Here is a 15,216-nt window from a genome sequence, read left to right as displayed (position 1 = left end):
CTTGGGTTAACATTATTCCCCAAACAGGAAGAAAACAAGTTCCATCTTGATGCTGTGTATAGAGGCATATGCAAATATCTGGTTCCTCTTTTCATCATTTGAGAGTGGTGGTAGAGAAGTGGTTTGATCAAGACTTCCCTGTTGAAATTGGCTAAAACCCTTTTTTGCATGAACACTTTCGTTCCTGTAGGAAGCTGATAGGCAGGGAACCAAGGCAGGCAGCTGAGTTCCACATTTCTATATTCAGGCACTTTGGAAGATCTCAGTTGGTGGTTGCACTGGGATTGTGCATGAAAATTCTTCGCAAAATAAAAGCCAGGGTGTCACCTAAAGCAAGAGTCTTGGAAGAGCCTCGTAATATCTCTTCTCTTGTAACTGGCCTTCTCCTTTCATCTCGTCCTTGGCTGTATTCTTGCTCCAGTCCATTTCCTCTTGGGGGCCCGATCTTACATTGCTTACAGCTGGCTCTTAATGCTTGGTCTTCTTTTATGCCATTTTTTCCCTTTCTCATCTAATGATTTCTGGAGACTTTTTTTTACTTTACTCCCAAACTTTTCAAAGGCTGACTATGAGCTATGGCTCACAACTCAAATAAATTTGCTTTAGTAATGGGTATGCTGCTTTTTCTGGTTGTGACTCTTGCATTGGTATGTTCCTCACCAGTCTTCCTTGGGAAATATTTTGTTAGCACTTGAACCTAACCTTTACTTCTTGTCTGCCAATTATTAAAGCTCTTTTAGTGAGCTTCATCCCAGACTACTACAGAGCCAATCATCTGATGTTGTCTGGTCACTGAATACTAGTTTATACAGGATTGATTTGTTAAGTCAATCCTCCATTTACAGATAGATGAATGAGAAATCTTAATTACCACTTTAAGAAAAGTAATCATGTTTCTGCAGCATATCTGCTTCTGTTACGTTCAGTTTGGTTGGCATGTGCAAGAGACAGGATCTTCTTGGTGGTGGTCCCAAAACTATGGATTATGGATTATTTTCAACTCTAGCATTTAGGTGAGTCTTTTAGAACTTCATCTTTCCAGCTGGTATAAATAGCCTTTGTCTCCAAAGCAACTTCTTGTATTATTCTGTACATCTGTTGTGCTGTGACAATTTTTCGTCTCTCCTTTCCTAAAACATCACTTCATGAGAACACAGCTCTCAAAAGTGGCTAAGATATAATAGATATAAGCCCCCAGAATATCTGCTATTAAAGATTAATAATGGAATTCAGAACTTAAGAATTATCTGGCTGGGTCCAATCTAATACAGCATCTTGTTTACAGCAGTGGCTGGGAAAGGTGTCTCTGGGATGCTCTCAAGCAGGCCATGGAGGGAGCAACCGTCCTTTCTAGATCTTTACCCCCCCCCGCTATAAAGCAGCCCTCTCAGATATTCTATAGCAACATTCTGGTTGGCAGGTATACTAGTGTTCTCTTCCCACACCCGGATTCCATGGGGCTGCACAAGTTCGTGTTTGCAGTGGCAACCCTCAGGAAGTACTTTGCATGTGGAGACATTTTCAATGGGCCAAAAGCATTACTAAAAAGATGTTGAAATCTGCTGGTCCCTGCCTGAAGAAGAAGAAGAGGAGGAGGAGGAGTTTGGATTTGATATTCCGCTTTATTACTACCCGAAGGAGTCTCAAAGTGGCTAACATTCTCCTTTCCCTTCCTCCCCCACAACAAACACTCTGTGAGGTGAGTGGGGCTGAGAGACTTCAAAGAAGTGTGACTAGCCCAAGGTCACCCAGCAGCTGCATGTGGAGGTGCGGAGATGCAAACCCGGTTCACCAGATTACAAGTCTACCGCTCTTAACCACTATACCACACTGGAATTCTTGGGATAGCTAAATTGAAATACTTTTTCTTTTTATAAAAAGAATAAAGTTTTTAAGAATTACAGCAATGATACAGACAAAACGAGGCACACAGAACTATATTTTGTCCAAATAATCCACACGTTTCAATTCTTCATGGGCAATTTTTTTTTTTTTTGAAGTGACAAGTGATTTTGAGCTCTCCTTCCTCATGAGATTTCAGCAAGCATCCTTTGAGCAAGGCGGAGCGCATCGTCTTTGGTGATGAAGCAGCTCCTTGCATTCCTGAGCAGCCCCTTCTTTTCTTAATCACAATAAGCTATCTGTGGACACCAACGGCAAACATGATTGTTTCTAGGACTGGCACGCTTTTTTCAAGGAAAACTTATATATTTTCTGCAACATAGACCAACAGGGGAGGGGGCTGCTGATGGAATTGCTTCCCTGGACATATTAATAAAACTAATTCTTAAGTGCATTTGCAGTCAGGCAGACCAATAATGGGAGCAGAGATGACACTGGTGCAAAGTATCGTGAACTTTTCGATGGGGGATGCACAAGGCTTTGAACACAGTCAATATGAAAGTCATCAATATATGTGTGACACTAAGGACAAGAGACAACATGGCTCATATAAATGCTGGGCAAAATGAGCAAGTGGTGAATCCCCCAAGGAGAAACAGGAAACAAATGACTTTGCAATGGACACACAGGAGGCAGAAACACAATAAATTACATGTTGGGCAAAAACCTGAGATTCAGACAAAACAAACGCTACTGCGAATAGGCCAAACACAGGTATTTACTGGCTGTTTAATATCACAGTGCTGTGGGGTTTTTCCAAATAAATATTGCTCAGGAAATAAAATATTGGTCAGTAAACAAAACCTTGGGTCCTCACAAACATAGCTGAGTGACCCAAATCTGTAATATAAATGTTAAGGTGTTCTGGCATTGACTAGCCAAGGCCTCATAAAACTTAAGGGTGATAGCCATCCAATATTAGTTATTTTCAGTGAGTCTACAATGACTTACTTGGACAGCACAAGCTTTTCTTGTTTATGTGTACAGTGGTATGTCAGGTTACAGATGCTTCAGGTTATAGACTCTGCTAACCCAGAAATAGTACCTCGGATTAAGAACTTTGCTTCAAGATGAGAACAGAAATCGTGCGGCGGCAGCAGAGGGCCCCAGTAGCTAAAGTGGTACCTCAGGTTAAGAACAGTTTCAGGTTAAGAACGGACCTTCAGAATAAATTAAGAATGAATTAACAGCGAGGTACCACTGTATATGTATAGGATTGGGGGGGGGGAAGCCCTTAAAATAAGATTGATTCCTTGGCAAGTGTGTTTTCAAACACAACCTTCTTTGGGGACGCATCTTTAGCAACAATTCTCCCCTAATGTATCGGGCATCTAGTGCCTCCTGTTCATTTGTGCTTTCCTAGGAATGGGTTGGATTTCTGTTCTTGCATTGAGATTTTCCTTTAGTACAGTGGTACCTCGGGTTACATACGCTTCAGGTTACAGACTCTGCTAACCCAGAAATATTACCTCGGGTTAAGAACTTTGCTTCAGAATGAGAACAGAAATCGTGCTCCAGCGGCGCAGCAGCAGCAGGAGGCCCCATTAGCTAAAGTGGTGTTTCAGGTTAAGAACAGCTTCAGGTTAAGAATGGACCTCCAGAACGAATTAAGTACTTAACCCGAGGTACCACTGTATAGGAGTGCAGCCTTAGATATAAAAATCCCCGAAGCATGGTGACGATTAGTAATGTTGTTCTCAGAATAGTTTCTAGCTAGCTTTCTGACTAATTCCACATTTTCTAGCATTCCTAGAGATCAGCAACATTACAATACATAAAACCAGGGCTATTTTTCGAGAAAAAGAGGTGCCATAACTCACCATGAACACCTCCCTTGTTCTCTTATAATGGCAATGGCACCTACCTGAGAGGTGCCAGAACAGTTCTGGCCGGGGGGGGGGGGGAGCCTTGCATAAAACCTACAAACCTTTTCAAACTGTTCATTATTACCATCAATTGAAAGTGAAACAACATAGAAACTACTTCACTCTGATTGTACAGCAGGTGAATCTCAAGAGGTATCTGGAACACTGCCTACTCCTGTTTCATTGGATGAATTTCGGTTGGTATGGCTCGAGGACTTGGACAAGGCTCTTGAATTGGTGCAGATACGCACATGTTCTCTGGACCCTTGTCCCTTGTAGTTGATAAAAACTAGCAAGGAGATGGCCACTTGGATCAGGGATGTGATTCATGCTTCTTTATCAGAGGAAGTGGTCACTGCATGCCTAAAGGTGATGGGAAGGCCACTTCTTAATAAATCCTCCCTGGAGCTGAAATGTTTAGATGACTATCATACAGTTGTGAATGTCCCTTTCTTGGGCAAGGTTCTTGAACTGGTAAGTTACTAACCAGCTTCAGGATCTCTTAGATGAGGCTGATTTTCTAGACACACTTTAACTGGGATTTGGAACAGAAACTGTTTTGGTTAGGAGAGAGGGAAAGGAGTGTGACCGTGTTGATTCTTTCCCCCCCTCTCAGTAGCATGCGACACCATTGACAAAGTATCCTCCTAGAACAGTTTTCTGAATTGAAACTGGGCACCACTGCTTTGCAGTGATTCCAGTCATTTTTAGGTGGCCAACTCCAGAGAGTGGTGCTTGGCGAATACTGTGGAGCCTTTGATGTGGGGTTCCACAAGGGTCAAGCTTTCCCCCCTTGCTGTTCAACATCTGTAGGAAACAGCTGATTGGAGTCTTCCAAAGAACTGGTGTCTAGTGTTATCAGTATGCTGATGTAAAGGAGAAATAGAGCTGTGTGGCATCTGCAGGTGAGGCATTGGATGTGCTGGATCAATGTCTGGCTTCAGTAAGGGACTGAATGAAAGCAAATCCAGATAAGACTGAGGCACTGTTAGTGGGTGGTTCCCTAGATGAGATGACTGAGGTTCAACCTCTTCTGGAAGAGGTTGCACCTCCCCTAAAGGGGTAGGTGCACAATTTGGGGCACGTCTGGATCATCTGCTGCAGCTGGAGGTACAAGTGGCCTCTGTGGCATGGAGTACTTTGTAACCAGCTTCAGCAGGTGGCCCTCATCTGCAATCATACCGAGACAGGGATAACATACCTTCATTGTCTATTCTCTGACAGCCTCCAGGTCACAAAGGCTAGCAGTACACAAATCTGACAGCAACCTCTCCCTTGCTGTGCATGCCTCTCTGATCTTATTTACACACAATCTCAGCAAAAAATACTCTGGATTTGTAACACTCCCTGTAACCACCTGATGTGGAAACGAGTGACACATTCCTTCTGCAAGATCCATTGAAATAAATAGGAGGCGTTTCAAAGATGACCCAAGAGAAGTTCCAAGTGGGTACTACATATCTTTTGACTCTTTCTACCCACACCCTAGTGTTAGGTTCTTCATTTTGGTATTTAATATTGTAATGCTACTACTACTACTACTACTATTATTATTATCATTATTATTTCTATCACATGATCTAGTAATTGACTCCCCACGGAGTTTGGCAGGCTCGTGCCGCCTGCTCTTCCATACAAATTTCCTTTGGCGTATGGTGTACAAAGCACGACAAGTTCTCACTCATGTTTCAAAGCCATCTCTCTTTTCAGAGCTATTTGTTATTGTCTCCATCATCACAAGTTTAAAAAAGGAAAGTTAATTAAATATGGAACAAGACTGAGCAACATCTTTTAAACCATCATGTCATTAGAACTGGATTCCTCAGAGAGCTGCTTAAAAGGGGTTTGAGAACAATGACTGTTCAATCAGATATTTATGGGCATAGTTATGTAAACACACTCTTTATTGTCTATGTATATTTAATATAATTATCAGTTTTGTACTCAGACTCTCTGGAGACCCAACAAATCACAGTGTCGCTTTGAAAATGTCAGCAGAAAAGACAATTATTATGCTTGCAAATATTCATAAATTATATTTAAAAGTCCTGTAAAAATGTATCCTGTGAAACAGAGTTCTTTGCAGTCACTGAATAATTACTGTATTTCTTTGATTTAAAATCATATTGAGGGATCCAGTAGAAGAACTTCAGTGATGTAGGAAATTGCTGATCATAGCAAATGAGATCACAAGCATTTTGGACAAATGAAGAATTGGTATCAAAATAAGAATTTTGACTTTTGGTGTGTGCATGTGTCTGTCTAAGTAAGATTAACAGTAAAGTTGAAATCTTGGCATCATGAAAGAAACATAAAGGCGGAATCTTGTCCTCTTATCTTTTTACTAACTATTTAATGGTTGCCTAAGGCACTAAGGCTACAATTCTATGCACACTTGGAGTAATTCCCATTGAGCACAGGTGACTTCTGAGTAAACCGGCCTAGAATTGTGGTCTAAATTTAGGAACATGCACAGCATCCAGCTACCGGTCTATGAAATACTTTCCTATAAATGTCTTAGGATTCCAAACAGTGGTCTTGCAAATCCACTGAAACTGCACACTTATCATAAAGTCTTTATGATTTGAACCTTAATTGTCTGAAGTTTTCTCATTTGGAATCAGCTCTATCTCTTCTATATAAGACTGTTTCTAAGTAATCTTACGTACATTGTATGTTGGTTTATTCAAACTTCAGGTTCAATGGAATGTTTAGACCATTTGAATAAATAAGCTTTTGCCCATTATGAGTAGAAGGATAACATGCCTGATTTTGTTTGCTCATCTTCCATTATCCCGGCAACTCAGTGAAAGGAACATCGCAGAGAGAATGTTCCATTTGCCAGTAAAGCGTAAAGGCCCCTTGAACGATAATTGAGCAGTAATGTATGAAGGAATGCATTAGAGTGGAATCAATGTTATATTCTTGTCTGTGTGGCCAAGATCTTTCCATGGAGTCCTTCGCATTACCTGAGATGCAAGCTCACCCTCCCAGCCCCAGCACACTGTGGCAAGTAATAGTCTGTTTTCATACCAAGTTATTTCTAATTGTCGCCAATTATGAGTCATTTGCTTTTAGGTGTCTTGCCTGTCACAATATTAACATTTCTAAAGCTTTCCCTCTGAAGGCTGCAAAAATCTGTTGTGACATCTAAATAAGGAAGTATTCAATCAAGGTGTGAAGTAATTGTTAATTCTTCATATAAATAGAGGGTCATATGTTGGTATATAAGGTACAGCTCTTGTCTTTCTTGAGGACAGTGTCTCAGAGAGGATAAAAGCAAAAGGACAAGTGCATTCCTTGTGACAGGATTATAGTTGAGTGGAGAATGTTCTAGCACTTTTAAAGAGTCAATAAGTATTTGCAGAGGGTAGCCGTGTTAGTCTCTCATGGCAGAAATGGTCAACAATTGTGTGGTACCTAAAATACTAAAAAAAAAATTTATGACACAAGTTTTGTGGGGGTTTTTTTGTTTTTTGTTTTACTTTTGTGGCCCATTTTGTCAGAGGCATGAAGTGAAATCTTAGTGTTGGCAGGTATATAAAGGAGAATATTGTAAGGTGAGGCTTGAATGGCCCCACTGAAATTTGAAAGACCAAAGGCTCCTCCTCCTTGGTGCAAACTATTACTATTAGATTCTAATAGATGATTGAATGTAGCTTTATTTGATATAGGTTGTTTATTTTAAAGTTAGTTTGACGTTTTTTATTGGATCAGATTGTTACTATTAACGTTTGATGCTTTATTATGTTTTTATATGTGTTAGAAGCTGCCCAGAATAGCTGGGGCAACTCAGCCAGATGGGTGGGATATATTATTATATTATTAACTAACTACCTAACTACCAAACTAAACTAGATGGTCTGACTCAGTATAACACAACTTCCTATGCACCTAGCTTGTGTCTGGGCCTATGGTTTGGAAAAACTGAGAGTTAACTCCTTGTAAATTCCCTTAAGGGGCTTATGCAGCAGCTAAGCCACTATGGGGACCAGAGGGCACCCCAACAAAGTCCACCTTATTCGCTCCTCCTATCTTCACAAGCTTAATTAGCAATCTGGTTGAATAGTACAGCCTGTGAGCAGTGACTTCTGCTTAGCCTTTCCACTCTTTATGCCAAGTAACAGGCATTCTCGTGGCCTGCTTTGCATCCAGCATGTATGTCTCCTGTTCTTCCCCTCCCCCTGGTCTCCTTGATGCTGGCACAATTTTACTTTCCCCCTTCTCATTAGGGTGGCTCATTTTAGCTTCAGTGGCCCACTGGGGAAGCTAGCATGCCAGAGACTAAGCACATTTATACGGAGTCTCTGTATTTCTCCCTCCTCCCCACCTCCTGGTTCTGCAAACTGATACCCCAATCTTGTTCTGTTTGCTAAATGCTCTGATAAGCCCCCATGGAAGACTCAATCCTCATTGGGAAGGTTGAATGTCTTTCATAATCTCTTTAAACAGTTTTTTAGGGTATCACCGAGAAACCAGGAACTAATGAGAAAGGTAAATGGATTCAGGCATTTGATATGAGTGACTCGCTCTTCAAACCAGGAGTTGAATGTGACCAGAAGACTTCTATTCCCTAGCCCTGAAAGGCAGGACTAATCGATGCACAAAGCTACCATCACATTGGCTGTTGCTGTGTTTACTGTGTTACTGTATTTACATAACTAGAAATTCAACAACCTTGCGTGTTTTGCAAGCTGTCATGACATAAGAAGCAAGTAATATGCTATGTTTTGCTTGCTAACATATTTTTGACATATTTTAGCTTTTGATTATAAGATTGCATCTTTCCCAGCTACCATCTGTCTCAACTCAGTGGCACAAACACAGTGGGGTGTAATATTTCTAACATACTTGAACTTGACGAAAAACATGCTATTTACAGTTTTAACCAATATGTCCCGCTTTCACACATGAAGGCTGAAATAAATGCCTGCACTTTTGCAAAAGGTATCTGCCATGAAGAAAGAAGACATAATCAGATCCAATTTGGCAGAGTTGAGTAACATATTAATGGAAATGAAAGCGGAATGGGTGTCTGAGTTATTATAAATAGAAGCTGGCATTGTACTTGCAGTGTATGCACAGTTGCCCATGTTTATCCTTTTGTCAGCACAAATGAGATTTTCTTAGACTACTTTTTTAAATCCCATATTCTTTTTTTTTGTGTTCTTGGCAAACGTATGCCTAAAATTCTCAAGGCTGGAGAAAGAAACATGGCACATTTTTTCCTTGAAATCTCTGGCAAGCAGAAGCATTTTGAAAACTTTGTTTCCAGCCCTCCCATCTGTGGAGATTCAGAATGTGACACTCAGCAAACTGGAAATCACACTTAAAATCTACCCTGACAGGAAAAGGCCAGCAACTCTTTGTGGTATCACATTGTGTAGCTCTAACCACTGCATAAGGATTCCAGAAACACTGTGCAACAAATGCAGAGAATAGATTTGGGGTGAACATTCATAGTAGCATATCTGAGGACCAGCAGCAACAGCAAAACCCTGATGGTACATCCTTCCTTTACACATACTTGGGACAAACAGGTTAATGCAGTTTTCGGCAACACTTCTCGGCTGGCTTTGAACAATCCCCCACAGGAAATGTAAGGCTGGAGTGCTCACTGAAGCGCTCTCTCTGGCCACGTCCTCTACTGCCATCTCTGTCAGCAGTGAGGACAAGGGACTGGAGGGTAGAGGAGTCCATGTCAATGCTGTGGCTGGAATTTAACAGGGTTGCCACCTCTGTTTGAGGGGGGGGGGGAGAACTGGCTACCGCTCCCTTCATAAGATAATCATTTAAGCGCACGAGCTTCCAACAGTGTCTGAGGCTGAAATAGAAACATGAAATACTGAAAGGAGAGAAAGGGGAAGCAAAGGCTACAATCCTAAGCATACTTGTTGGGCAGGAGGGATGGGGGAGACATTCGACTCAGTATGCCGTTAAAGCCAGATCTATCAAACTCTCACTTTCCAAAATAGTATGTGCACTTTGCAATGCAGGTCTCCAACCAATGTTTGCAAAAATGCATATATATATATCAGAGGAAAGTATGCGTGAAAATGATGGTCTTAATTAAACTTACACAAAAATGCATTATAATAGGAAAATTTGCTTGCAAAAAGTAGATACTGTTTATAAAACTGTTTATTAGGTGAACTTTGTCCTAAAGTGTGGATGAGGATTAAAAAAGTGGGTTGGTTTTTTTATTTCTGCAAAATATGGAAAACCGAATTTAAGATTGGAGAATGAGCAACTGAGAGAACTGAACTTGACAGATTCTTCCATCCTTACTGGCGAATAAATGCACTGACCTCAGTGAAATTTAATTCTTCTAAGTAAACACATTAGGACTGCACTGTAAAACAGAAACACCCAGACTTTTTAAAAAACTGGACAAATGGCAGTCACAAAGTTCAGGACAGGAATGAGTAATGCCGATGTTGTTGGACTACAACTCCCATCATCCCATTGTCCATGTTGGGCTGCCATCAGCCCAAGCCACCAACTCCCAACAATATCTAGAGGGCCACAGGTTCTCCACCCCTGGTTTAGGAGATTGACATTTGCAAGCTCTGGATTCAGATCACTTACCACGACAATCCTGGTATTTTTCTAAAGAAATATACGTCTTAAACAATAACAAATTTAAACTAGAGCTTGAGATGCAGTAAGAGCCTGATTTCTGGGATCCTGTGTGATGTGAAGGGGAAAATAATTTGTTTATTTACGAGTCAAAATTAAGTTGCAAAAGGAGAGCAGGTTTGTATCTGGGACAAAAAGCACAGCCACGCTGTAATGTAATGGTAAACTGAATTTATTTCCTCTTGGAAAACCATTCCAGTAATCTCCAGGTTCAGACCGCAGAGTAAACATTAATAACAGTAACATACATGTTAGTTCAACTGATTCAAAAATTTGGCCATGTGACGTCATTAAGGAAAAGTCTTGAACACTCAAAAGCTTCAAATGGTATCCAGGGGGGAAAAAAGTTTCTTTGACAATCTACATAACAACTATTGCATATATGGTAATGCTATCTGTCATATCGCAAGGCTTACAAATATATATACAGGCCATATTCAGCTGGGGGGGTCAGTTTGGAGAGAATCGGTTCGTTTTTATTTATTTTTACTTTTGCAAGTATCTTCAACAATAAAAATACTCTTGAATTCATTTGCTTGTATACCAAAAGAGAAATTGTAGACATAAGCTGGAATGAAAGGAAAGCCAAATAGGGTTTTAATGTATTAGTTTTTTTCTCCTGTTTCTTCCTTGAAAATAACATTTGTCTTAAGCCTTTTTTCCCTTTATACGTTATTCTTCTTTTAATCCTGCTTGAATAGGGCCCAAGTCCACTTGTCTTTATAAGACCATTTTAGTATCAGACAACATAATACATGTGCAACACTTTATATACAAGAAGTCTCTCCGGTGCTCAAAAGTTCAAACACATGAACATCCAACAGTTTTGATAATACAAGTTTTATGGTACAATACAATGTTTCTGAATAATATACATTAACAATGAAAGTCTCGTGCAAAGAGTTAAACATGTTCCCTTTTATTTCTTGTCCTGCAAAGAATCGGTTCCTGAAGAACTGGGCCTTGCACTAACTGCTATGTTGGGTCATTGTATGATTCTGCAAGAAAAAAAGGAGATATGTGGTTATTGTACAGCCAAGGAAACAAAGCACGGGCGCAAAAAGAACATATGGCTGCAATGCACGTCACTGTGTTAAGTGGCCTATTATACACACTTTGATGTTGCTTTGTACAGTGGTACCTCGGGTTAAGTACTTAATTCGTTCCGGAGGTCCATTCTTAACCTGAAACTGTTCTTAACCTGAAGCACCACTTTAGCTAATGGGGCCTCCCGCTGCCGCCACATCACATGTGGATCTTATTCCGGAGGGCGATTCTTGTTCTCATCCTGAAGCAAAGTTCTTAACCTGAGGTACTATTTCTGGGTTAGCAGAGTCTGTAACCTGAAGTGTATGTAACCCGAGGTACCCCTGTATTGCACACTGGAATCATTTCTATAATCTTCATTTTATGCACTTCAAAGTACATTAGGTCAAAGTCCAAGACAGTACTTGCCAAATGGCCATTTGTGAATATGTTGGTTTGGGCCTATAATGCAGAAAACACCAACAGACCATGCAAACATCTGGGGGTGATTGCCAGTGAATGTGGCATGGGCCTTCCTTTTGTGAGAATGCTTACAGATCCATCCGCTGGTGGCAAATTTTAGTATGCTAGCTGTTTTGTGTTAATATCTTCATAAGTATCTTTTCAGAAGGCCACTGGTATGTTGCAGCTGAGCCTAGGACAAATCTCAGTATAATAGTTCTTTGTGTGGATGTCTCCCTAGGTATCTTTTCAAGAGGCCAGTAGTACGTGGCAAGTGAGTCTAAGGACAAATCGAAAGTTTGAGAAGAATCTTGAAGGAAGACAGAACTTATTCCTATATGACTCAATATTTGTGACACCACCGAACGCTACACCCAAGCATCCTACAGGTACTTAGTAGGGAATAAATCCCACTGAACTTTATGGGAGTAACTGTATGGGAATTGAAGGTGGGCCTTCAGTGTGTGGAAAGTGGCCTGCTTGCACAATAGGATTTCTCACCCACTCCTCCCTCAACTTGCTCTAGAGGGTTGGGGTAACCCCCAGAATAGATTTAGGGTGTATGTGTGCAGCAGGTGGGGAGGATAGTTTTACTGTGAGAGTGGATTTTATTCCCCATGTTGCATATACCCAATGTATCATAAGGCTGAATTTCACCCATGTTTAGGACTGAGTTGCACAGTGTACTAGTCGCTGTAATACCTCAACAAGGGTTCTGCCTGCTGACTAACAATCTAAAAGGTTAAAAATCAGAAAAGCAAACCCAAGACCATTTGATTTCATGCATAGCATTTCCCACATCAGTCGACATGTATCAAAATGCTGTAAAACAATGACAGATAAGATCTGCAAATAGTGGCTATTATGACCAATAACGCCTGTCTTTAAACTGAATATAACTAAGATTTAGTTTTCCTGATTTAGTGTGACAGAAATGTGCTCATTACGGTAATGTCTGAAATGTGTTCAAATCCACGTGACCAAGACAACACCAGAGTATGTGTTTCCATATGCCTGATGATATCCTATTAATCTGCTCACACCTTACATCGTTCGGTGCTCCCTACGAGGCAGGTAGGTCCAGATGACTCAAACAATCAAGTTATAATCTTCTTAAAGGCAATGTGAGGAACAACCATGTTCAGAATCTGAAATACTTTAGTAGAATTTTCTCTGAAGCATAAATGTATAATGCTGTACTGAATGAATTTTCATGCTTGAACATGTTCTAGGTAAAACTGGATTTTTGAGGGATGCAAAATTGAACAAAAACCTGAAACCTGCCCCTGCATTAGGCTTATTTCCCCACCACCCGCCTACCTGTTCCCAGACCCCTTATATTGCCTCTTCGGTGTATATTTAGGCCTTTTTTCTTTTTCACTGTATGATCCTGGCCAATCGGGAATCACAGGTCATGGCACCGTGAGGCCCATCAGATTTCACTACTTGACAATGTTAATGTCGGTAAATAACTTCCTTGGATTGCCCTCATTCTGAATGGGATAGAATGAGGTGATGGGAATGTACTGCCCAAGCAACGGGGCAGACTTTGTTTGTTGCATTGCATTGATGGCAAAACTGAGCAGCAAGAGTCTCACCATAATGTAGGTTTATGTACCCTTCAAAAGTATATTAACAAGCAGGAACATGTACAGAGGAGGGTGATCAAGGTGATCAAGGGTCTGGAAACAAAGCCTTATGGGCATGCTTCCTCGTCATCCTGGAACAAAGTGACAGAACTGCTGGGTTCTGTCCAGGGCCCCTTAATGTTCAGTGCTTTTATAAATAACTTGGATGCAGGAATTGAGGGGATGCTCATGCAATTTGCAAGTGGCACCAAACTGGGAGTGGCAGCCAATGCCACAGAAGATGGAATCAGTATTCAATATGACCTTAACAGCTTGGAGATCTAGGCCCAAACTAACAAAATGAATTTCAATAGGGACACTTAGGCAAGAGGAACCTGCTGCACAAATATAAGATGTTGGGCCCCTGGCTTAACAGTAATATATGTGAACAGGATCTAGGGATCTTAGTAGACCACAAGAAAGGAGATTCCCAATAAACATCAGGAAGAAATTTCTGATGGTTAAGAGCTGTTCAACAGTGGAACATACTACCATGAGAGGTAGTGAACTTTCCTTCCTTGAAGGTTTTTAAGCAGAGGTTGGATGGCCATGATGCTTTAGTTGAGATTCCTGCATTGCAGGGCATTGGACTGGATGTCTGATCAGCACTCAAAAGGGGAAGGGGGTGTGGCATAGGGGTAGATCATCTGCTCTGCATGCACAAACTCAATCCCTGGCACCTCCGAGTCAGGCTGGGCACACCCCCTGTCTGAAATCCTGGAGGTCTACTGCCAGTCAGTGTAGACAATATTGAGCAAAATGGGTCTATGGCCCATTATAAGGCACCCTCCGATGTTCCAAATCACAATTATTTTTCATTTAAAAAAAAGAGCATGGAGGCATTAATGTGGAAGATATAAAAGAAACCATGGGATTACTCTCTGCTGAGCCCTGCTGTGGTGCTCCATAGCCAATATGGCCTGCTGCACAACAAGATTCTCAAGAGAACATGGAGACAGAAACTCAGAGAGAAGCAGCAGCGAGAAAAATTGCTAATTAAGCAAAGACACAAACCTGTACCTTGAGCAGCCTCCCTAAATACTTGAGACTACAAGGATGTGCAACCTCTTTGCATTTCTTTAGAGCATCAATGGACTAGAAAGAAATACCTGCCTAGGGAGAAAGGCTGTTTTTGAGTATAGTGCAGATATAACATTTATGAGACAAAAAGGTGAAAGATGGGAGGAAAGAGGTAAGGGAAGGAGAAAAATTCTTTAATCCCACAGAGAGCTACATTATATTCTGCCATAAACAAAACAAAAAAACAAAAAAGTTGTCTACTGAAGACACCATGTATAAGCGACTGAAAATTGCAACCATTAATCCCAGTTATGAACTGCTGGAGGTTTTGGTTTAAGGGTGTTTTTTTATATAAAGAAGGTTGTGTTTAAAAATTTAGGACAAAATTTTCCTCTATTATCCACCCAGCAGATCTGAGCTTTGATATCCTCCTCTTTCCATGTGCTCTGGACTCCCACTTCCATGACAATAGGAGCTAACACAAGTGGGGAAATCGAAAGATGGAGCTCCTGTTGACATGAACATGGGAGTTTTCAGTGCACAGGGAGAACCAATATTAGAGTTAAGAGCTTCTGTGTAACTCTGAGAATGGAATTTGCCCTTTACAGGACATACAGTATATTTGAGGCAGATGTTTTTTAAAATTGATCTTCTGGAAAGCATGCAGTACTAAG

The 15,216-nt window shown here is 40.9% G+C and overlaps 2 protein-coding genes across 29 annotated transcripts in view; one reads left to right on the top strand and one right to left on the bottom strand.

Moving 5' to 3' along the window:
* LOC310713520 (uncharacterized protein) overlaps positions 1 to 15,216 on the top strand; it is a 145,593-nt gene that overhangs the window by 100,479 nt on the left and 29,898 nt on the right. For 4 of the 6 annotated variants that reach the window (XR_014529288.1, XR_014529289.1, XM_083517827.1 and 1 more), the window contains one exon: positions 12,136 to 12,283. Coding sequence is in view for 3 of the 6 variants with exons in the window: in XM_083517827.1 (XP_083373953.1) it covers positions 12,136 to 12,283 (148 nt within the window). In the remaining 3 variants the exon portion in view is untranslated. Of the gene's footprint in view, positions 1 to 12,135; positions 14,345 to 15,216 lie in introns of those variants that run through there. The other 2 variants (XM_083517829.1, XR_014529290.1) reach the window with 2 other exon arrangements.
* The window catches only part of ZNF521 (zinc finger protein 521), a 304,344-nt gene continuing 299,690 nt past the window's right edge, over positions 10,563 to 15,216 (bottom strand). For all 23 annotated transcript variants that reach the window (XM_083517666.1, XM_083517664.1, XM_083517665.1 and 20 more), the window contains one exon: positions 10,563 to 11,404. In XM_083517666.1, coding sequence (XP_083373792.1) covers positions 11,375 to 11,404 — 30 coding nt within the window. In that variant the 3' untranslated portion in view covers positions 10,563 to 11,374. The remainder of the gene's footprint in view (positions 11,405 to 15,216) is intronic.

This window comes from Podarcis liolepis (assembly GCF_965112155.1).
Source record: "Podarcis liolepis genome assembly, chromosome: 8".
Classification (NCBI taxonomy): Eukaryota; Metazoa; Chordata; class Lepidosauria; order Squamata; family Lacertidae; genus Podarcis; species Podarcis liolepis.
Note: the sequence above shows the minus strand (reverse complement) of the source record. Positions and strands in the feature narration are given on the sequence as shown.